Source organism: Octopus sinensis, linkage group LG3 (assembly GCF_006345805.1).
Source record: "Octopus sinensis linkage group LG3, ASM634580v1, whole genome shotgun sequence".
In the NCBI taxonomy this organism is placed as follows: domain Eukaryota; kingdom Metazoa; phylum Mollusca; class Cephalopoda; order Octopoda; family Octopodidae; genus Octopus; species Octopus sinensis.
Genome location: NC_042999.1, coordinates 73,468,593 through 73,493,747, shown reverse-complemented (window position 1 = coordinate 73,493,747; position 25,155 = coordinate 73,468,593). Strand labels below are relative to the sequence as shown.

At 38.7% G+C, this 25,155-nt stretch overlaps 1 protein-coding gene across 4 annotated transcripts in view; it reads left to right on the top strand.

The window, feature by feature from the left end:
* Positions 1-24,888, top strand: part of LOC115209676 (leishmanolysin-like peptidase 2) — an 87,771-nt gene extending 62,883 nt beyond the window's left edge. For all 4 annotated transcript variants that reach the window (XM_029778148.2, XM_029778150.2, XM_029778149.2 and 1 more), the window contains exons 10-18: positions 1,545-1,647; positions 2,697-2,763; positions 3,559-3,652; positions 5,353-5,448; positions 6,252-6,374; positions 13,101-13,224; positions 14,499-14,720; positions 17,405-17,513; positions 23,840-24,888. In XM_029778148.2, the coding sequence (XP_029634008.1) occupies positions 1,545-1,647; positions 2,697-2,763; positions 3,559-3,652; positions 5,353-5,448; positions 6,252-6,374; positions 13,101-13,224; positions 14,499-14,720; positions 17,405-17,513; positions 23,840-24,002 (1,101 nt within the window). In that variant the 3' untranslated portion in view covers positions 24,003-24,888. The remainder of the gene's footprint in view (positions 1-1,544; positions 1,648-2,696; positions 2,764-3,558; positions 3,653-5,352; positions 5,449-6,251; positions 6,375-13,100; positions 13,225-14,498; positions 14,721-17,404; positions 17,514-23,839) is intronic.
* Positions 24,889-25,155: the final 267 nt, after the last annotated feature.

The following is a 25,155-nucleotide window of genomic DNA, read 5'->3' as shown; positions in this document are numbered from 1 at the left end:
TGGCGAGGACAAATATCCGTCAAATGTAAATAATGTACTTTTTTTTTTGTTTCAGTAATTAGAAGATATTTGTTTACATGCTAAATTATGCCTGTTCAACTAAGTATTTAATCTCGCCGAAGTTGTCTATCTTTTTTCAAAATAATATTTAGAACAATTCTTAGTTCAGTATGTCAGTTGCTTTCAAGGGAAATAACTCCTTCCAACAGACTTTCACGGATTGAGTTCAGCGAGATGTATTATTCTCAGATTTGAAAGAAAGTTTCTCGCAATGCAGCTTCTCTCTCTCTCTGTCTCTGTCTGTCTGTCTCTGTCTCTGTCTCTCTCTCTCTCTGTCTCTCTCTCTCTCTCTCACACACACACACACAATATAAATGATCTATTTTACTAGTTACTCCTGTTTTATGATATACTCTATGAAAATAAAACAGGACTCACTGATACCAAACTGAATAGAGAGACTGAATCTGTTATTGTTTAGCCTCTAATCAGCCTTGGTTAAGCAGATGTATGATCAAAGGAGTCTCAACTGTAAGCATTCTGTCTTTTTCATGTCTAGTGTATCATTTCATGTATAGTGTATCCTTGTTTTTAAGGCAGTAGGATGTAATTTTGAGGAATATTTGGTGATAGTGTTGATAGCTTTGTTGCTCTTTTGACTAACTTCGTCCTGAATCAAGTAGATATGATCAAAAGTGCTCTAGTTGCAACCATTCTTGATTTTCTCTTCAAGTGTAAAGAGAACTACATTATTTGACAGTTGTGTGTGATTTGAAGGAGAGTTAACTGCTATTTATTGCAGGACAAGCAGTTGTTAACTTGTTAAGGCTATCAGTCACAGATAGTTAAATTGGGAACTAGTTAATTTGGAACCTATTCATCTCATGATTATTCACTATAATCAAACTTACCTGTTTTTAGTTCCAGGTCATCCCAGACTCAGTTGAACTATGGTCAAAGTAGGACCAACCTATTCATTGTTCAGACATTATGTATCCAATGTGTCCTTCATTTTTTGTAAGATAGCTTGATAGAATTTTAATTACTATTTTCTAGCTCACTTATTGTCTTAAGTTCCCTCATCTACTCATTCTCCCTCCTTAATTCAAACTCTCTCATTAACTCAAACTCTCTCATTGACTCAAACTCTCTCATTGACTCAAACTCTCTCATTGACTCCCTCATTGTTTCAAGCTCTCTCATTGATTCAGACTCTCTCATCAGTTCAAATTCCCTTTTTAACTCAAGTTACATCGTTAATTTGAAATCCCTTGGCTTGTTACACATTCAACTGAAGTGAAATAGTTTAACCAAATATCAAAATGGTACCATAAATTTAGCATGATGGGAATTGTCTTTCATTTAATTGGGTTTACACTAGTAAGGAAAAACTTGAGTAATTATATTAAAAAGAAAGAGCAACAAATAATAATTTGACTAATCAAATATTTGTTGATGAGTTGTTCGAACTTTCAATATTAACATTTATATATTTCATAACTAGACTAACTTACTTTTTATATTATCTTTGTTTTCCTCTCTAGTCTCACCAGACTGTTATTGATCCAATCACACTAGCTGTTTTTGAATCCAGTGGATGGTACAAGGTTAATTATGCTGCCTCAGATAAATTCCTCTGGGGAAAAGGTAATTACTTTAAATTTTATTGGGCATTTATCCTTTTGTGTGTCATCATTTTCTGCCACTCCCTATCTATATTTCCCCACCAGTTATTGAATATCATTGCCAAGATTGCAGGTATGGCTGAGTGGTAAGAAGTTTGCTTCCCCACTGCATGGTTCTGGGTTCAGTCCTACTGTGTAGCAACTTGGACAAGTGTCTTTTACTATAGCTACAGGCTAACCAAAGCCTTGTGAGTACATTTGGTAGACAGAAACTGAAAGAAGCCTGTTGTATATATGTATATGTGTATGTGAGTGTGTGTGTGTCTGTTTCCTTGTCTTGACATAGCATGATAGTTGCAAATGATTGTCACTGTCATACAAGCAAGAACACATCTAGCCAAGAGGAAAGTTACTTTGCTTGGAAACAGGTGAGGTTTGATGAAGGTTATCCGGCTGTTGAATTCTTCCTCTTCAAATTCCATCCGGTCCATGCAAGCATGGAAAAGTGAACATCAAATGACAATGACAACAACAACAACATGGCTGTGTATAAAAGTGGAAAGGGTTAAGGGTAAAGACTCCCTTCAGTCATGAATGACCATGAGATTCATTTAGAAAGTTCCCCCTCCAAGGCACAAGTCCAGGCAGATTTGTTTAACATCTGTTTTCCATGCGCACATGGGTGGTTGACAGGAGCTGGCTAGGTAGAAAACTACCCCAGGCTACTGTGTCTGTTCTGGCAGGGTCTTCACAGCTGGATGCCCTTCCTAATACCAACCACATGTATTCCAAATCCTTCCTGTGGGTTTTATGTTTGTTGCTGTGTTGTCTACCATTGTTCTAAACATCATAACTATTTTATTCTTCCTCACCATGTCTGTTATCTTTTCTACTCTCTTGGCTAGGGATATGTTGGCACTGCAACTTCAGAGTAATTACTAGGCTAAAGCAACTTGTATACATGAATTCCTTTGCTATAACTTTCATGTGATATATACTTCTTGTTCATAATTTTCTTCTTTGCCATAATTCTGCTAAGATATAATTTTGATCTATATTTCTGTATTTCAGGTGCAGGTTGTAAGTTTGGTCTTGCTGAAACCTGTGTAAATGACACAGAGTTCTTCTGTTCTGGCAGGTGATTACCTTCCTATTCTTTAAATTATTGTTTTAAGATGTATATCCAGTGATTTATAACTTTACATTCTGTTGTTCTGCCAAACTTGTAGAATGATATCCTTACATTCTTTAAATGTCAGTGAAGGAGGCTCTATATGGTTGCTCAAGAGTATAGAAGTAACAGCCAAATCTTCCTTAAATCAGACTCTAGTGCCTAAAAACCATTGGATGGTCACAGCTGGATGCCTTTGATCATTGTCTCGATGTTTGTGGAAGTTGTTGGCAAAGAAAATGTAAAGAGGGAAAGAAAGATGAATTTATGGAGAATAGTCAGAGAAAAAGATTTTTGTTTTCACATCTATCTTCCTAATGCTACCCACTTAAGTGTTTCACATCAATCCTAGTTCTAAGTAAAACTAATTATTTTTATACTAAGTTAATTGACACATGATATATCTTTTTAAGGGCATGCTATGTCTTGCTATGAGGGATATAGTGTTGAAGATACTGCAAAATTTAAGCAACCTTGAAGTTCTTTGCTTTGTGTAAATCATATTATTATTATAATTAACAATATATATAAGGCTATAAACAGGACAGCAAATATAAACCAGAGTGAGAAGTAAATGATAGTGGTTTCCATTGGTAAATATCAGTTATTAAAGAATTTTCTCTAAAGGAGGGCTCTGCTTAAAACAGAACAAGCATCTCATTATAGTATATAAATCTGTTCAAATTTGTAATCTTTATAAACTGAACAGCCTGCTTGAAATCCTACTGTACAGTACTTAATTAGTTGTTTTTATCGCTCCAGTGAAGAAGGATGCCATTTCCTGCATAAAGATAAAGCTACATGCCAAAGTGGAATCTTCCTGGAACCATGTGGAATATTCCAAAGTAAAGCTGAGGTAGGATCTTGTTTTCTTCCTTATTTTGCAAAAAATTTTCCATTATTTTGTCTTTTGTTCATTTCTTTTTGATTCATTCATGTGTATTAGTTTGAGACTGTATGTATACACACAGCATGGAAGTATTTATTAATGTGAAACTATACACCATGCATATCTTAATTTTAGAATAGGTACAGCAAATCTCTGTATGTTTTAAGACATATAAAAGGGTAGGTGACAGGAAGGGCATCCACTTATAAAACACTGCCTCAGAAAAACCATCCAACATATACCAGCATGGAAAAGTGGACGTAAAGTACTGATAATGATGCTGGTGATAATATACACATAGACATGTATGTATTTATGTGAAATTGTATACACATAAACATGAAGTGTGTATTGATGTGAAACTATGTATTTAGATACAGGGAACTGTATAATAATGAGAATTTCAATGTACATACATTATAGTGTGTATTAATATAAAGCTGTCTACGTGCACAGACAGAAAAGTGAAAGTTCCAAATATGGAACTGCTTATATATTTCAGTTATTTGTAATGTGAAACTGAATGTGTGCACTTCACCTTTCATATAGATACAAAGTATGAAAAGATGTGATAAATAACACACACACACACTTGGCACACCTACCCTTGCTTTATAATTTAGAACCAACTTGTATTTTTTACATCATCAGATAATACAAAATGTGGGTAAGGCACTGGATTAAATGTATTATCAAAAGATAGTTCCTTCAAATGTTTTTGAGTTCAAATCCTATTAGAATTGACTTATCATTTCATTCCTTCTAGTGTGAAGAAAATAAGTGTGAATAATGTAGAGGGGACTAAATACTGCAAGGAGAATGGGACTAAGCAATATAGGGTGGAGACAAGATAGTGAAGAGTAAGGACAATTACTGGGGGGAAGACAAACCACTCTAGTCCAGGTGCTCCAAGTACATTCTATAAAGTAGTTGATGATAGGAAGGTTATCTAACCACAGAGACTATACTAAAAATTGGATGTATGATGTGGTTTCTGACTCATCTAGGAGGGTAATAAACTGAAAATGGAACTGGCTCTGATCACAACTCTCATCAGTCCATGCCAATAATGAAAGCAAATTTTAGTTAGATACACCTCTTTCTGTGATTAAGAAGTCCTTTAGCATTTAAAGCCTGTCTTTGAGTCTAAAGGCCCCTTAGATTGTGGCGTATCCTGATTTTCATGGCCTGAGTGTATGAGACTCTCTTCTGAATGGGACCCCAGCCTTTCATTGTCTTAACCCCACTCCAGCTGCTGCTGGTGCTGCTATTTATTTTCAGTTGAGTGGACTAAAGCAATATGAAATAAAGTGCTTTGCTCCAGGACACACTGTGTTGCCTGGCCCAAGAATTGACTCCCTAACCCAAAGATTGTGAATCTAACATTTACCACAAGGTCATATGTCTAAAATGCAAAAGGACCTTTTGAACTAACTTGTAAAATATTTCTAAAATTATTATATAATTCTTTTTTTTATATTTGTTTATTTCTTTATATTCTTATGTTCATCGCATCATTATCTTCATTTCTTGATATTTTTGTTAGGTTTTGTATTTATTTGCAAACAAACTTTTAACACTTAATAAAATTTTAATATTTGTTGAACTATTAAAATCTGTTTCAGAAATAACTACTGTATGTAACTGTTTATTTTTTTTAATAACAGAACCGCTGTTCCATATCAGACAAAACATCACTGAAGGCCTATGGAGAAATATTTTCACATCGAAGTCGATGCTTTTACTCTAATCTCACCTCTGACGTATGTAAATTCAAAGTTTCTGTATCCACTTTTCTGTTTATTTATTTCATATGCTGAATGACAGAAAGCAAAAAGATTTGAAATTGTTGTCATTTAACCCTGAGCTAGGAATCTACAATCTAGGGTTGTTGTCAACCCTGATTTTGGGGACCTGTAATCAAGGACATCCAGCCATGAACAACTCACCTTTTTGTTCAAGTATAGTGTGTTCTGGACTAGGTCATTTAATGTGTCCTTTCCCTGGAAAATGAAAGATAAGTTTTGACTGCTATACCTAACTGTTTGAAGGACCACGTAGTCTCCTTCATTTTTATATAAGGAATGTATGTCTTGTGAGAGCCCAAGTTCTAGCTGGCTTCATAGGGTTCCAAACTAAGTGCTTTTTCTCCTGTTATTCATTATAATAGTCATGACTAATATAGTTATTTCTAAAATGGCATAGTCCACCTTGGTATAAAGGTACTAAAAGGTGGAACAACTCATTGCTGTAAGCAGTGATAGTATGGTCAAGTTGATGAGTGATTTGTAAACTTGAAGTACTGAGATCAATTCCTTCCATCAATACAGGTTGGAGAGTAATAGGTTTGACCAAATTGATTTTGTCTACATGTTAACTGCATGAGAATCAAAGTCTTTACTGACCCTCTTATGATTTTTAACAAGAATGCGTATAATTTCTGACTCTCCTTCGTATATTTTCTTGTCATAGCACCATCTAATCAAATGAGACAAACTTTGTTGATGTTCCAGTGCTATAGAAAGAACAAATTATGCATTTAAGTTTTTATTTTTTTATTTTTCAGATTTCATCTGCATATGAAATGAAAGGTATGTGCTATGAATATCGATGTCGTGGAAGGCACAAAATTGACATTCGTGTTAGAGACACCAAGTGGACATCGTGTCCAGCTGGCAAAAGTATCACTGTAAGTTGTGTTGACTTAGATAGTCTCATAATGATGTTCATAATATCATTATAAGTGTTGTCTTTATTGCTCTTAACATTGTCATTGTTGTAATATTCTTTTCTACTCTAGACACAAGGCCTGAGATTTTCGGGGAGGGGGGGCAGTCAATTAGATCGACCCCAGTACACAACTGGTACTTAATTTATCAACCTCGAAAGGATGAAAGGCAAAGTCGACCTTGGTGAAATTTGAGCTCAGAATGTAAAGACAGACGAAATACCTATTTCTTTAGTACCCACAAGGGGCTAAACATAGAGTGAACAAACAAGGACAGACAAAGGGATTAAGTCGATTACATCGACCCCAGTGTGTAACTGGTACTTAATTTATCGACCCCGAAAGGATGAAAGGCAAAGTCGACCTCGGTGGAATATGAACTCACAACGTAACGGCAGACGAAATACTGCTAAGCATTTCGCCCGGTGTGCTAACGAATCTGCCAGCTCACAGATGAAATACTGCTAAGCACTTCACCTGGTGTGCTAATGTTTCTACCAGCTCGCCACCTTGTAATTATTGTAATATTGTTACCACAATGATACTATGTTGTTGTAACATTGTCCTCATCCATGACCTTGGGATACCTGATGATGGCATGGAATGGTTTCTGACATTTTGATGGATTTAGTAAAGGAGCTCACTATATCTCTGAGTAGCTCCTGCAGTTTCTCCATGGGCAGAGCATCTCTGATGTTTATTTCACCTGATAATAGTTATTGGGCCTAGGCTGCCTTTCACTGCCAATTGAAACTAACTATTGTACACAATATATATCATATTAGCATGACAGGTACTTCTTCCTCAAAATACCAGAAGTCTATGGATTTCCCTTCTTGCAACTGTTGACTTGCTTTTGTTCAGTAAGAACATTAATTTCATCCATCCCACTGATCTTGGAGAGTCTATGAATGTCATGGATACAATCCTTTCCTCCAGACCAAGCTAAGTACTCCTTCCAAATGTCATTAATCTTCCAATGTATTCAATATTCAATTATTTTCTGAACCACCATGCACTTAGCATACCTTCCTATTCCATGATAGGCACATACATGGCTGTGTGGTTAAGAAGCTTACTTTTTAACCATTGGTCTCATGTTCATTCCCACTGTATGGCACCTTGGACAAGTGACAGCTCCAGGTTGACCAAAACCATGTGAATGAATTTGGTAAAACCATTTGCATGAATGGGAACTGAAAGAGCCTCATTATATATATTTCTGTTATCTATATGTTTGAGTGTACCTTTAATTTGACATGGTTGTAAATGAGCATTGTTGTCATACAAGTGATGCTGTTTATTTTCAATCTTTCATAAAAATATGTTTGGCCATGGGGAAATACCTTGCCTGGAAACAGGAGAGGGTTGGTGACGGTAAGGACTTCTGTTTTTATAAAATCTACCACAACATATTCTGTCTGATCCTTGCAAGCATGGAAAATTAGACGTTAAATGATGATAGTGATGAAGATGATGACAGTGGCAGTGGTGATGCTGCTGCCACTGCCTTCTGAAATGAGTGAGATTGATGCACTTTATGTTCTTGAACAACTGCTGGAAAAACATAAGCAGGGAGGGAGTTTCAGAGCAGTGAGTTCTTGGGAAAAACAAATTGGGAATAGTATTAGTGCAGGACCTGAGTTGGGAGGTAGTCAGTGGATACAGTATGGGATGATGAGAAGAGAAGAGTGGAGTAAGTCAGTTGTGTCTGGGTAGAATTGTAACAGAACCAGCCCATTTTTAGTAACAGAGACCACTGTATCACAGAGAGGAGACAGCATGTCTGTGAGTCTGAATTTGGAATGTGCTGGTAACTGACTAATATGCACATATTCAATTCACTTCTTTTTATTTGCTTCTGTTTGTCTATATTTACGGTGCATGATTTATTGCCATAGAACAGTGCACTTTTTAAATACCTTTTGTTTGATTACACAGGAAAGTAAACACTTTTGATGGTAACTAACAGCTGCTGAAATGTATTCAATAGCTGCAGCCACTATTGTTTTACTTCATCCACCTCCAACACTAACTATTCCACCAAATATCTCTTAGCTGTTATAACTATCTGGTTATGTATTTATAACTGTGTCTATTTATATACTTATTTGCATGCATAACATTTATAAGTTATTCACATCAATCTTCTGCGATATGAGGACCAGAGACTTGAAGTGTTTTGGATTGTAAGACAGTATGTGAGAGAAAATCATGATGTCATAAGAGAGAAATGTGTCTGCATGGATGATAGCTCACTTGCATTTAATGATTCTGCAAAGAAAGAGGCTTGGAAATGCCATTATGGAAGGCTACTAAACATGGAGAAAGAATAGAAGGTGAGTCTGCCAAATGTTGACTCAACTGAGGGACCAGCTATCTGAATTGACAGTAGCTTGGTAGATAAGGCAATTAAAGATATGAAGACATGGAAAGCCCCCAGCCCACCAGGTATCACCACTGAGATGCTTAAAATATACATTGTAGTAGGATATGGCCAAGTCACCTGTATAGTTAATCAGGTTATCCACGAGGGAGTCATACCCAACAATTGGTGTATTGGCATCATAGTCAACTGCTAGCATGGAAAGAGGATGCTATATGACGGTGATGATGATGATGATGATGTTGACAATGTTGAGCTCTCAGAACTACTCTGATCACAAAAAATTTGTAATCAATGGTCTTTCAACTGTGATGCTCCCATCATTTTTTGAAGTATAGAACATCTAAAACTACAATGTACTCCATTATATGTCATTAAGATGGTAGAGGAGGAATGTGAATCTAATCAGACTCACAAATCTTGGAGGGTCTATGAAATCCAATGCATACAGCCCCTTCTTTGAGATAAAATCAATTAAAAAGGAAAATTGACTGTTATTTTTTGTGAGTCAAGTGACCATTCAGATACTTCCTCATTAGGCTGTTGTTTGAACTACCGAACCTCTAAATCTGAACTACAACCATATTACTGAGCCTTCAAGCAAGACTGATTACTCTATTATTAATAATAAAAAAACTGCTTGTCTGTGGCAGGCACTGAAGTGTAAAAACTGCTTTCATTTATGCTGCTTTTTATGTACCATAGTAAAGGTATGGTCACCATAATTTCACTTTTCTCTTATGAAATGAATACTTTATTTCTATACCAGACACCAGTTTAGTCGACAAGGTTGGTTAAAATTTTACTTAGCACAATGATTTCCTAGATATAATAGCAGTCTTCCTCAAATGATATCTTACTGTCTGACAAAAAGGGAAAAAAAAAACACGTCGGATAACATAGCCTCTGATATGCAAAACAGACTGGATGGTCACAACTGGAAGACCTTTGAATATAAGTTTGTTCAATCAGCAACTGCTACAACAGCCAGTCATGATTATTGCTTGTCAAAATCACTAGTTAGGTTCTGTAATAAGCTTGTCAATAAACATTTCCTCCAGAGTCTTTCTGTTGGGCTACTTTTCTTAATGCTCATTCTTCCATTTGGGAGGCTATTATCATTAGTCATCTTTATTGATCTGTTTAGTGACATAGTTTTACTGTTCCTTTGAGCTGTTACCATGGTATTGAATTAATATGCAAATAGGTTTCTAAATTGTTAACTAAGGGCCAGTCATGGTTGCTGCTCTCTAACTTTGCATTGCTTGTCAACTGTAACATGTATTTACTTGTATAATGGGACATATGAAAGAAGTACACTGATGGCTAAATTGATAATGCTGGGTTAATTGATGGTTGGTATTATTTCATTGGATATGTAGTGTTCTTAATCAGCACAATTCTCATAGAAGTTCACCAAGTGTGATAACACTCACATAGCCAAGAAATATGTCCTGCGGGTAATGAATGTATGAAGATGGCATGTTGTTGCTGTTGTTTCAAAGTCAACTCTGATTGGGCAGAGCTATGATCAAAATCATTCCATCTCTGATCAACTATCCTGTCTTTTTTCCAGGTATAGTCTCTCTTGGACTAAACTTATCCAATGTAGTCTTCATTATTTTTTTTTTTAAATATTAAGGTTTGACAGAGCTTTGGCTACTACTTCTAACAGATCAAGGGGCCACATAGAAGCACCTTGGCTTGAATAATGTTTGATGTAGATATGAAGTGTTCGATTTATAATGAAAGAAAATAGTTTAGTCATGACGTTTGATGAGATGTGGTTGAATGGAGATTTGGTTATTGCTTTTTATGCACTGATCAGCTGCATAGAGGTTTGCCTGTTGACTCATCATCATCATCATCATCATTGTCATCATCTTTTTAACGTCTGTTTTCCATGCTGGCATGGATTGGATGGATTGACTGAAAACTGGTAAGTTGGAGAGCTGCACCAGGTTCCAATCCGATTTGGCATGGTTTCTACAGCTGGATGACCTTTCCTAATACCAACCACTCCAAGAGTGTAGTAGGTGCTTTTTATGTGCCACTGGTATGGGTGCCACTTATGAAACACTGGCATCGGCCATGACTATGAACTCACTTGGCTTGACAGGTCTTGTCAGGCATGGTATATTGCCAAAGGTCTTGGTCACTTGTCACTGCCTCTGTGAGGCCCAAAGTTTGAAGGGTGCATTTTATGTGTCACCAGCACAGGTGCCACTTACACAAAACATTCGAAGGGCTATTGAATTGTATACTGGCCATCACATATATGGAATCAGAACCAGAGTCTACATCCAATGGCAAATCAGGCCACAACAATAGGTGACTCTAGTTTGAAGCTGAGTATTACAGGCTAAGAACATGCATTTTACTTAAATTCACATCACTTCTGAGCTTAAGAAGCTCTCTTTATTGCTATGTGAGTTCAGATTTTATTCCAATGCTTGGCCACCTTGCATAAGTGTCTTCTATTACAGTGCTTCTCAAACTATCTGATGTGGCATACCGGCAGTTTTTGTTTTCAGTGTGCCAGGGACCAATGATATTTATTAGTAATATTAATTTATACCGGAAACACTATATAAATATATATATAAATATATATATATATATATATATATATATATATAATGAATGTAATAAAAGTTAACAATTTTTTTATCTTATATTTATTTTGTAAACAAATAATAGAATATTACATAGGCATTTTATAATGTTTGTTTCTTTTCTGGAAACTCGCCGGGTACTGGCAGCTGATGGCTTGCAGACTGGCACTTGTCCGTGGACCACAATTTTGAGTAGTACTGTTCTATTATAAACTGAGGTTCACCAATTCCTTGTTATAAAAATTTTTTGATGGAAACTGAGTGGCAGTCTGCCATATGCATGTGTGTGCATATCATCATTATGCACACACAGCAAAAATGGCAAGGAAGAGTTGGTGGACAACATGATGGTTGTTCTATCTTGCATGCCTTACATTTTTCTTGAATATTTCTGAAAAAGGTAACTTTTTTGAAATGGATTGATGCTAGCTGGGGTAGTTTTGGAGTTCAGTTTCATGTGTTTTTGACAATTACTGCCATTTCTGAGAGAGAGAGAGAGAGAGAGAGAGGGAGAGAGAGAGAGAAGAGAGAGAGAGAGAGAGAGAGAGAGAGAGAGAGAGATACACATTCGCATCCACATGCACAATCAAATATGTGTTTGTGTGTGTGTATTTTTAGGTTTGATGTTTACTTATGTAACCTGGCGTGGAGTTGTGTCCCTTCGTGCCAAAATGGTAGCAATTCAAAAATAGTGATTTGATAAAATAAGTACCTGGTTGGAATAAATACTGTGTTGAAATGATGGATTAAAACCTTTGAAGGCAGAGGAGAGATCTTGCATGGCTACAGTCCAGTGACTGAAAGCAGTAAAAGAATAACAATAAGGGATTATTGTTATCAGTAACTTGTACTTCAGTACTAATTATCAGCTCAGAAACTCTGATAGTTACATGATCTGAACACATAGTTGGTTGATTAGCATTCTATTACAGCCTACAACATTCTCAACATCAACCAAAGAGAGGATCCTGCATGTGGTCGTTCAATATGTTAAAAATAGGAACCAAATTTCCCTCACAAGACTCAACCATATTTAAAAAGGAAGGATACATTGTATAATGTAATTACTAATGTGCAGTGTCTGTAAAAGAAAATAAAATGAGATGTCACTATCTTTGATCATAGGTCTTTTGGTTCAGATCTGATTTGGTGTTAAGCAATAAGAGCAACACTGTTATTTTATATGGGACACTTGTTGAAATTTGTTACAGGACTGTATAATTAATGATTGCTTCATCATCTTGCCTTACTGAGTTTAAATTTTATTATGAACGAAATGAAGGATCTTGTTTTTCTCAGTCAGCTCTGAAGCGGTCAAATTTTATTCTGTAAAATGGTTGGCACTAGGAAGGGCATCCAGCTTTAGAAACCATACCAAAGCAGACATTAGAGCTCAAAGCAGTCCTTTGACTTGTCAGATCCTGTTGAACCATCCAACACATGTCAGCATAGAACATAGACATTAAATGATGATGATGTGAATGTATATATGTGTATGGATGTCTGTGTGAATGTGCATATAAATAAATGTATGTGCATCTCTTTTTTTATATGTTTGTATCTTAAAATAAGTAAATGTAATTGCTCACTGATAACAAAATTTGTAATTTTATTAAGAAAAAACGTCATTATGAGTGAATTTCTATTTAAAATGTCACTTACTGTATTTTCTTTCCTTACTTTTAGCTTCCTGGTTATAAAGGAGTGGTAGTTTGTCCAAAGATTCTCAGTGTCTTATGTACCAAAGCTAACCGTGAAACGGGCACTAAACCACCGAGATGGACGAAAAAGTTTTCCACAGAACCATCCAGTGAGTTACTTGTTACTATGGGTTTTTATCTTCCTCAAATTTTGAAATTTGATATTTTGAATTTTGGATGAAATATTTTGGCTATTGGTTGTCTTTGTTATTGCTTTCCATTCAACCATGAAATGAGGAGCAAACCTATTGTTGTCAACCTGGTAAACTGACGCCAGCAGAGTTATGAACTTTGCTTGGAGACACAGTGTGATGACTTGTCTTTGAAGATTTGTTTGTTATTTCTTGTAGATCAAGCAATTACATAGAAGTACCTTCACTAGTTTATCTTTTGGTTAAGTATTGTAAATGCAATGCAATTGATTTAGACATATTATTAAAGCAATAAAAAGTTTATGAGTGCAGTTTTCTGTCCTGCCTTCTCAGATATGATTTTTGAAAATAAATATCTTCTCTAGGTCAGGTAATGATTCAGCTATCAGAACAAGGTCATCAGCATAGGGGATGCCAGTCTTGAATTCCTCTGTTAAGGCCTGGAGGACTAAGATAAACAAGAGGGGGCTGAGAACTGAACCTTGGGGAACTCCCATCTGTACACTGAATTCATTGTTATGCTTATTGCCAACCTTCATCTTATTGGCAGCATCCCTGTACATGGTTTGTACTGCTTTCACTATCCACTTGTCTCTCCCTAGCTTCTGCATTGACCACTAGATAAAGGAGCAGGGAACCCTGTTACAAATTTTCTCTATGTCAGCAAAAGCCAGGTACAGAGGTTTATTTTTGGCTAAATACTTCTGCAGTTGCCTAACTAGGAATATATAGCATTGTTGTGCTCCTACCTAGCACAGATCCAGACTGCATCTCATCTACACTAACTCTCTTCCTAATTAATTAAGCTATGACCATTTCTGTGAGTTTCATCAGCTGCTCTAGCAATTTGATTCCTCTGTAATCATTTCTGTCTAAGCTTTTGTAACAGTTGACTACAATGCTGCTACACCAATTGTTAGGTATGAATCCTTTGTGGACTACCTGATTAACCATACAGGTGACTATGGTTCTTAAAAATACTAAATCTCAATCAAAGAGATGAAAGAAGCAACTATAGTTTAATAAATCATTCTATGACATTCCAGACATGAAAAAGTATATTTTGAAGATGTCTTACAATGATTATTCAAAATCAATACACATTTTCAGGTCTCCTTTTAAAATACCTAAACTCCTGAATGTGAAGATCCTGTAAACATGTATATGCCATCCCTCTTCTCCAACTCTCTTGTATGCTCAAGTGTCTTGTTATTTCTTTCTTTTATTTACAGCTACATCCCATTCTTCACCATATATATTTAATGTCATATTTGAGGATATGGATTACCACGAACTTCTTAAAGCAGATCAGATTCCAAATTTACCACAGATAATTATTGACAAGATAATAGAGATTCAGCCTCTTGACAGACGGCGGCTAGTAAATTTTCTTGTTCGCCGTGGTTCTATCATTGTTACATTCCAACTACTCCCTCCAAATGCTAACATGAGTGGTAAGTGAAGCTCTTTTACACAGAACTGTAAAAATATCTATTATTTATCTTATAGCTTCTTTAATTCAGCATCAAGGAATTAATTCCCTAAGCAATTTGAGTTGTCTTTTATTGTATTCTTTTTAAGGCTTCACAACAAACTCACACAAATGTTATAGAAAGAGGATCTTAGTTGGTTAAGTTGAAAAAGAAATTGAAAAGGTAAATGTGTGTGTGTGTGTGTTTATAAAAAAACACCATTTGAACGTGATCGTTACCTGCATTGCCTTACTAGCACTTGTGCTGGTGGCACATCAAAAAACATTCAAGCGAGGTCGTTGGCAGTGCCACTGGACTGGCTCCTGTGCAGGTGGCACATAAAAAGCACCATTTGAGTGTGTTCATTGCCAGTACTGCCTGACTGGCCCTTGTGCCAGTGGCACGTAAAAGCACCCACTACACTCTCGGAGTGGTTGGCATTAGGAAGGGCATCCAGCTGTAGAAGCTCTGTCAGATCAGATTGGAGTCTGGTGCATCTGGTTCGCCAGACCTCAGTCAAATCGTCCAACCCATGCTAGCATGGAAAGCAGATGTTAAACGATGATGATGATGATATATATATATATATATATATATTTGAGGCACATGCTGTCAGTAATTACTCAAGGTAGGCAGTTAGTGATCTTTATGCAGTAAAACACAAAAAATAAGTGAATGTTCAATGCCGTGTATGCCTTCCCTGAGTATTCAAAATGGCCACACATCGTCACTACATGGAGTGCATGAGGCCGTTCACAAAAGTCATTGGCACCTCTACCCACACCCTGAGGAAAGCTGCCTCCAGTTCCACACAAGTTGTCAGCCTGGTTCAGCTGTCTCTAGATTTTATCTCACAGGTTTAAATCTGGGCTGAGAGCAGGCCACTGCATAGTTCTGATGTTGTGCTGATGTAGGAAATCCATGGTGACCCTAGCCATGTGGGAGGGAGCATTGTCCTGCTGGAACATGTGACTATGGTGACGTGCAAAGAAAGGCACGTTGTGGAATTTTAGGATCAGGTCAACACAGCACTCCGCTGTGATGCTATTCCCTCTACCTGCACCAACATTTTGGAACACATAGGGCCCAGTTCTCTGATTCAGGCCTGTAGTACCCCAAACCAGGATACTTTGACCACCCCATGCATCTCTCTCCATGACACATGCATCTCTGTAGCGTTCACCTCTCCTACACCACACTGTCACTCTGCAATCTGAGGTGGACATGCAGTACTGGCTCTCATCAGAGAAGACTATCAACCTCCATTGTTGATGCTGCCAATGTCGGTGCTGTGTAGCCCACTGTAGTTGTGCCTGATGGTGGTGGGTGGTGAAGACTGGCCCTTAAGAAGGACAGTGGCAACACAGGTTGTTGGCAGCTAGTCAACATTGTACCATGTTGTTGCTGAGAGATCACTGTCTAGTGCCAATGGTCTTGCAAGCTGTGATGCTGGCCAGTCTGAAGCGATCACGGAAGTGTTGCAAGTGGATGAAATGGTCTGGCATGGGCGTGGTCACCTGGGGGCGCCCTCTGCAGGCATGGTCCACAGTGCTGTTGGTATCGCTGTTGCAGGTGATAGATGGTGCTGAGATGGACATTGTAAGCTATTGCAAAAACCAGGGCATGTTGCCCTGCTTGCAATCGGCTGATAGCTTGTTCTCTCTGTACTGCTGACAATCGGGTCATACCTGATGCGTCCAAATTATGAATGTTAGGAGCATGGTTCAAGTTGATTTTTATACCCATAACCTCCACATGATGCATGTGCATTTCAGTTTTCATGACACTTGTTTGTGACTGCCACCCATGGTATTCAATGCAGCTGCACTAATTTGGGTCTCAGCTATAAATCAGCTTGTTTTGGAATATTTATATTTACATCCTCGAAATAAATTTTCAGAATTTACCATAGAAAAATTTCATTTGAAAATATTGCATTTCTTTTGTGGTTCAGTGTATTACAAACACAGACCTGTTGGCCACAACAGAATTGATACTGGTGCTGGTGCCACATAAAAAGCACTTATGTTGGTGCCAAGTTAAAACACTCAGTATGGAGTAGTTAGTGTTTTAACTTGGTACCAACATAAGTGCTTTTTATGTGGCGCCAGCACCAGTATCATCTAGATGTAGAAACTATGCTAGAACAGACAATAGTGCCTGGTGCAGCCCCTAGTTTTACTAGCTCCAGTCAACCTGTTCAACCAGTGCTAGCATGGAAAATGGACGTTAAATGATGATGAGGAAAAGATAAAATTCATAACACCCTCCTCTCCTGATTAACTTATAAAAAACAAAAGTCTACCAAGTGGTACCATAACTTTCAGGACTATTATTGTTTTGGAGTACTAACTTAACCATTGTTTTCTGTGTATCTTTGAATGATCTTACTTCTGTATTTTACTTTACTGATAACTGTACAATTATGTACATTTACTTTGTGATTCTTTCAGCAAGTATGGTAAAGTATTTGCTTCTCTAATGAGGTCAGAAGGAATGTTTTTATGCTTTTTTCTGTTAAAATATGATATATAATAGAAAGAAACATGACTGAAAGAAAGTGAGTGTTAGTAATACTCAAAACATACTGTGGTTTTCTCCTTTACTACTTACCACAGAACAATATCAAGATTTCCTGGCATATTTTATTTTTTTGTTTCTTTCAGGTCCTGACAGTAAATACGTTTATACTGTCCTTCATGAAGCTGTTTTTGCAGGTAACTTCTCCATTGTCCTACCCCACACAGGCAGACGACACACAGCCACATACATCAGGTAATCTTAATATTCTAATATTCAGCTAGTTAAACTGAAGTCTTGAAACTCCACACAAATCAAATAATTATGATATGATCTCCTACATTTAGATTATCTGTTCATCAATATACACCTAGAACCATGTTAATAGCATAGGAGTGAAATTTAGGATTTTTCGGTCTTCTGTGAATCATCATCATCATCATCATCATCGTTTAGCGTCCGCTTTCCATGCTAGCATGGGTTGGACGGGTCAACAGGGGTCTGTGAAGCTGGAAGGCTTCGTCAGGCCCAGTCAGATCTGGCAGTGTTTCTACGGCTGGATGCCCTTCCTAACGCCAACCACTCCGCGAGTGTAGTGGGTGTTTTTTACGTGCCACCTGCACAGGTGCCAGACAGAGCTGGCAAACGGCCACAAACGGATGGTGCTTTTACGTGTCACCGGCACGGGGCCAGGCGATGCTGGCAACGGACACGAACGGATGGTGCTTTTACGTGCCACCAACACGGGGCCAGACAGAGCTGGCAAACGGCCACGAATGGACGGTGCTTTTACGTGTCACCGGCACGGGGCCAGGCGATGCTGGCAACGGACACGAACGGATGGTGCTTTTACGTGCCACCAACACGGGGCCAGACAGAGCTGGCAAACGGCCACGAATGGACGGTGCTTTTACGTGTCACCGGCACGGGGGCCAGCCGAGCCTGGCAACGGACGCGAACGGATGGTTCTTTTACGTGCCACCGACACGGTTGCCAGACAGAGCTGGCAAACGGCCACGAGCGGACGGTGCTTTTACGTGTCACTGGCACGGGGGCCAGCTGAGGCTGGCAACGGACACGAACGGATGGTGCTTTTACGTGCCACCGACACGGGGCCAGACAGAGCTGGCAAAAAGCCACGAACGGATGGTGCTTTTACGTGCCACCGACACGGGGCCAGACAGAGCTGGCAAACGGCCACGAACGGACGGTGCTTTTACGTGTCACCGGCACGGGGCCAGGCGAGGCTGGCAACGAACACGAACGGATGGTGCTTTTACGTGCCACCGACATGGGGCCAGGCAGAGCTGGCAAACGGCAACGAGCGAATGGTGCTTTTACGTATCACCGGCACGGGTGCCAGACGAGGCTGACAGCGGACACGAACAGATGGGTCACTTAACCCCTGCTTTCTGATATATGATTTGATTTTGATTGTTCTCACTGGTCTTGCCGGGTCTTCTCACGCACAGCATACTTCCATAGGTCTCGGTCTCTGGTCATTTCCTTGGTGAGACCTAGAGTTCGAAGGTCATGCTTCACCACCTCGACCCAGGTTTTCCTGGGTCTACCTCTTCCACAGGTCCCCTCAACTGCCAGGGTGTGGCACTTTTTCACACACCTATCTTCATCCATTCTCACCACATGACCATACCATCGCAATCGTCTCTCTTGCACACAACATCTGATTCCTCTTAGGTCCAACTTTTCTCTCAAGGTACTTACACTCTGTCGACTATGAACACTGACATTACACATCCAACGGAGCATACTAGCTTCATTTCTCGCGAGCTTACGCATGTCCTCAGCAGTCACGGCCCATGTTTCACTGCCATGTAGCATGGCTGTTCGTACACATGCATCATACAGTCTGCCTTTTACTCTGAGCGAGAGGCCTTTAGTCACCAACAGAGGTAAGAGCTCCCTAAACTTTGCCCAGGCTATTCTTACTCTAGCCATTACACTTTCAGCACACCCACCCCCACTACTGACTTGGTCACCAAGATAACGGAAGCTATCAACTACTTCTAGTTTTTCCCCCTGGAAAGTGACGGAAGTTGTTTTCTGCAGATTTTCAGAGGTTAATGCTCCCGAGCATCTGCCACATACAAAAACCATCTTCCTAGTTAGCCTTCCTATGACATTGCTGCACCTCTTATGTGTCCATAGCTTACACTTGGTGCATCTTATAGAGTTTCTACCTACACCTTTTCTACAGATCGAGCAGGGCCATCTACCTGCAGGCGTTTGTGATTTGTCTACCTTCCTACTTATTAGGACTTTGGTTTTAGCTAGGTTGACTCTAAGGCCCTTCGATTCTAAACCATGCTTCCACACCTGGAACTTCTTCTCCAGTTCTGATAATGACTCAGCAATTAGAGCAAGGTCATCAGCATAGAGGAGCTCCCAGGGGCATCCTGTCTTGAATTCCTCCGTTATTGCCTGGAGGACTATGATAAATAGGAGGGGGCTGAGGACTGAGCCTTGGTGGACCCCTACCTCTACCCGGAATTCTTCACTGTACTCATTTCCAACCCTCACCTTACTAGCAGCGTCCCTGTACATAGCTTGCACAGCTCTCACTAACCATTCATCTATTCCTAGTTTCCTCATTGACCACCATATGAGGGATCGGGGGACCCTGTCGAAGGCTTTCTCCATGTCAACAAAAGCCAGGTACAGGGGCTTATCTTTGGCTAGGTATTTCTCCTGCAGCTGCCTTACCAGGAATATAGCATCAGTGGTACTTTTCCCTGGCACGAAACCAAACTGCATCTCATCTAAACTAACTCTCTCTCTAATTAGTTGGCTTATGACCCTCTCTGTAACCTTCATCACCTGATCCAACAGCTTGATACCTCTGTAATTATTTGTATCTAGGGCATCACCTTTACCTTTGTAGCAGTTGACTATTATGCTGCTACACCAGTCATTGGGTATGACTCCTTCATGTATCACCTGATTAACTATACAGGTGACTAGGCTATAGCCGACACTACCAGATATTTTGAGCATCTCTGCAGTGATACCTGATGGGCCTGGGGCTTTCCCTGTCTTCATGCTTCTAATTGCCTTAGCTACTAAGGAACTATCAACCCTGATAGCTGGTCCCTCTGTTGGGTCAACGTTCGGCAGACTCTCTTTATCCCATTTATTTTCTTTATTCAGCAACCTTTCATAGTGGCGTCTCCAAGCCTCTCTCTTTGCATCCTCATTTAGCGCAAGTGAACCATCTTCCATGCGAACACACTCCTCTCCCACCACATCACAATTCTCTCTCACACACTGTCTTGCAACGCGAAACACCTCCAGTCTTTGGTCCTCACGGCGCAGAACATTGGCAAATTTTTTCTTATCTGCTTCCCCTCTGGCTAGATAGACCTGTCTCCTAGCTTCCCTTTTAGCAGTCTGATACAATTCCCTGCTACCACCATTCTTCCAGTGCTTCCAAGTCTGTCTCTTTTCTCTAATAGCCCTGTCTACGACACTGTTCCACCACCACGTCACCTTGGGACGAGAGGGGACTTTGCACCAGCCACAGATCTGGTCAGTGGCTCTCAGCAGGTTGTCCCTTAGAAACGTCCAGTTGTCCTCTACCCCATGTGATACTCTTTCCCCTTCTACTTCGTCAAAGGCTTCAAGTAACATGTCTCTAAATCTCTGTCCATTCACAGGATCCTTAAGCTTCCAGATCCTTCTTCTCCATGTTGGTCGTCCTCTGGTTGTCCTCCTACTCCTGATCCTAAAGTCACTAACTACCAGTCTATGTTGTGGGGTGCATTCTTCGCCTGGGAAAGTTTTGGCATTTATAAGTAGCCATCTCTCCCTTTGCCTGGCAAGGATGTAGTCAATTTGGCTGGTATGTTGGCCCGATCGGTAGGTGACTAGGTGGCTGGTAGGTTTCCTGAAGTTAGTGTTGCAAATCATAAGATTATTTGCATCGCAGAACTCCAGCAGCCTGGTTCCCTCCTCGTTGCGGGAACCAGAGCCATAGCCTCCATGTACGCCGTGGAAGCCCCCAGCATGTCGTCCAACGTGACCATTGAAGTCACCAGCCACAAAGAGAAGGTCTCTGTCGTTCGTCAACGAGGTAGTCTGCAGTAGAGTGTCATAGAATCGGTCTTTCTGTCCATCAGGTAGCCCCGACTGAGGAGCATAGGCTGATATAATGGTTGCTAAACTATGATGAAGCGCTAATCTAATCTTAAGTATTCTGTCGCATACTCTGATTACCTCAATTACTTTATCTACCCATTTTGATAAAACTTTTCTCAGCTGGTTTGCACACTACAGCAACACCATTGTTATGTTTTCATTATTCTGCGCAACGTCTCTTTTTTTTTATTTCAGGTTCTTCAGTTTTTGGGTGAACCATGTTAATAGCTTTTGAATGAAAATAGCCCATCTTGACATTTTTTTCCAGAAAATGAAGGGTAATGATATTAAGCATACATTAAATATATAATTAACAGAAAACCATAATAATATTATAACATTTATTGACATAATGAATTATTCAGCCACATGAGCACCAAAGAAGAAACAATCCGATTGTGGGACCTCCAAGACTATGATAGCTAGGGATTTAAGGAATATTGGTCGCAAGTTACATGGGAAACCAGGACAGACAATCAAAGCTATTTTCACTACCTCTGGACTTACTCATGTACCGAAAACCACCAGAAATCGAACCATGGCTTCCATGCGAGAATCCTGAAACTGCCTCCTCACATGAGTTTGAGGCTTCAGTGAGCCCAAAAGTACATGATGTTAGACTTGAGTTGCATTCTGTTCACTGACGAAATCAGGTTGACACTTGAATCTGATGGGTGGGCAAATGTTTGGGTCTGTTCTGGAGATGAGTGTCACCAACGTTTACAATATCAACAACAGGGTTGAGGAGTCATGTTGTGGGCTGGTGTCATCGAGGAGAGACCTGTTGGTCCAGTTAGGGTGCCCGAAGAGGTTAAAGTGACTGCAGCCACCTACTACAATCTCATGGAGGAGGTCTTGGATCTTTGGTTAGATGACATACTGCTGTCACTTCTAAGGAATCTCATATTCATGCATGTCATCACTCCCTCCCACTCTGCTGGGACCATCCAAGCATTCCTAGGGTCTTAACGGCATACAAGGTGAAAGATTGATGGTGTGGCTGCTAGCATCTCTGAATCTCAACCCTATTGAAAATCTTTGGTACATCATTAAACAAGATGTTTATGCCAATTTATGTTGAAAGATGTCTTATGGGTGACCATCAAAGCTGCAGCAGAGGCAGTCCAGTCTGCTACTATTAAGAAATTGACAGACTCCATGACTAATAGGATTTTTGAAGTTATCTGTTGAAATGGCACTAATGTGGCTAAATAATTCATTATGTCAATAAATGTTATATTATTATTATGGTTTTCTGTTAAATATATACTCAATGTATGCTTAATATATATCATTACCTTTCATTTTCTGAAAAAAAAATGTCTAGATGGGCTATTTTCATTCAAAAGCTGTTAGCATGGGTCACCCAAAAACTGAAGAATCTGAAAAAAAAAAAAGGATGTTATACGTTATAGGGACAGGAGTGGCTGTGAGGTAAGTAGCTTGCTTACCAGCCACATGGTTCCGGGTTCAGTCTCACTGTGTGGCACTTTGGGCAAGTGTCGTCTACTCTAGCCTCGGGCCAACCAAAGCCTTGTGAGTGGATTTGGTAGACGGAAACTGAAAGAAGCCTGTTGTATATATATATATATATATATATATATATATATATATTATATATATATATATATATATATATATATATATATGTATTTTGTAAAATTAAATATGTTGGTAGGGTCTCCTATGAATTGGCACCTATGGTAAATGGCACCTATGAATTGTAGTTCTGGTCATTGATGGTGTCATGTAAAGAGCACCTGTGAATCATAGTTGTGGTTGATGCTGGTGCCATATAAATGGCACTCGTGCATTGTAGTCGTGGTCATTGCTGGCGTCCTGTAAATGGTCCCTGTGAATCGTAGTTGTGGTTGTTGTTGGTGTCATGTAAATGGCACCCATTACACCCCTGGAGTGGTTGGTGTTAGGGAGCGCATCCAGCTGTTGAAACCATGCCAAATCAGCCTGGAACCTGATTGAGGTCTCTGGTTTATCAGCTTCAGTCAAACCACATAACCCTTGCCAGCATGGAGATTGGACATTAAATGAGGATGATGATGACTATCAACATTTTCCAAATCTTTTTGTATTGACGAATGATGTTCACACATACTTTATCATTGGCAAAAATTTGTATGCTGTAACAATTGAGTATAAAAAAAAAATTAAGGTAGAAGACATTGGGAAGGGTATCCAGCCATAGAAAACACACCAAAGTTGACATTGGTACTCACTGCAGCCCTATGGCTTCCTGAATTCTGTCAAATCCCTTAACCGATATCAACATGGAAAACCCACATGAAATGATGATGATGATGAAATTGTTAAAGTTTATTATATTTGTCAGTCTTACTGCTTAATTTTTTATTGTTTATATGATAATTAACTTGTTTCTGCTTTTTTTTCTGTTTCTTTTTTCTCCCTAGCGACACTCCAATGTTTGATGATGATGAAGCCCTTCAACCTGGTCAAAGTGGCTTATCAATGGGAGAAATGTTTGCTACTGGAACTGTGCTGGCTGTTGCCTTCATCCTTATCATCATAGCTGCTATTTGCTTCCAAAACAGATGTTGTTCTTGCAATAGCTAGATATCCACAGAATTATGTTAGCAGTGATCAACTGGTTTAATGTCTTTTTTTTCTCTGCTGGGACCACTAGAGACAAAAGTGGTGGTGGATTGTCTGAATTCTTTCAAAGGAAACAAAAAACAATAAAAACCCAAAAAGAAAAAAAACAGTAAAACCTTCAAAGAAGAGGAAAAAAAAGGAATAAGAAAGGAAAAAGGGGGATTCCAAACATTTATTACATTATAATGAGGAATAATTTGTTCATTATACTGTAATAAATACATAAAGAAAACTGGAAATATTTTAGATAAATAAATTATCAACTAAACCATGATGATAGAACTTCCCATTTGAATGGTTGAAAGTTGTTTCAACTTGTCAACAGTAACAATATTGGCAAGTGTAACAAAATGCTTATTAACTGTGAAAATTAGAAATCGAAGTATTATTTTTCTTGTTTATTAACATCCTCAGAGAGGTGTGAACTTACCATATTTGGATTACAAAAGAAAAAAAAAAGGAAAGAAGGACAGAAAAACTAAAGTTCTTTCTAATACAATCTATCAAAAAGCTACTACCATTTGAGAATAGAAGGGCAGTCATTTGGCAGTAATGGACTAAATTTACTACACTATTTAATTTTATCATTCTCTGTTTTGAGTTCAACTCACACCTGAGCTGAGTTTTTCTTTTTACTCTTCTAAGTGAGCTGTGAGTGGATGAGTAGTGTTGATTGCAAAAAAAAGTAGCAATACTATATTGCTATTCACTCTTCTGGACGAATATTGGCTTTGAAAATAGTCAAAAGAAATCTACATATGAAAACGTATTAAAATATTAAATTTTGTCTCTTTTTGGTTACATCCCTTAAAACAAACAAATAAAATAAACTGAAACCAAGCTACAATTGCGGAGAACCTAGTATTAATGACTAATAATAAATCCTAACAATAAAATTTTTCAGAAATATTTTCTAAAGGCGGAAAATAACAAAAAAAAGAAAAAACTTGTATTTCAATGATGTTCTTATCTAACAAGTGATTTGATTGGTGCTGAAACTAAAGCAAATACAGCATGAAAAATATATGCTAGCCATTTAAAAACATACAAAACTGTTAGCTTCATTTAAACATTTATTATCTGGTGTAAAAATTATTGCTACAAATTCTGTGAC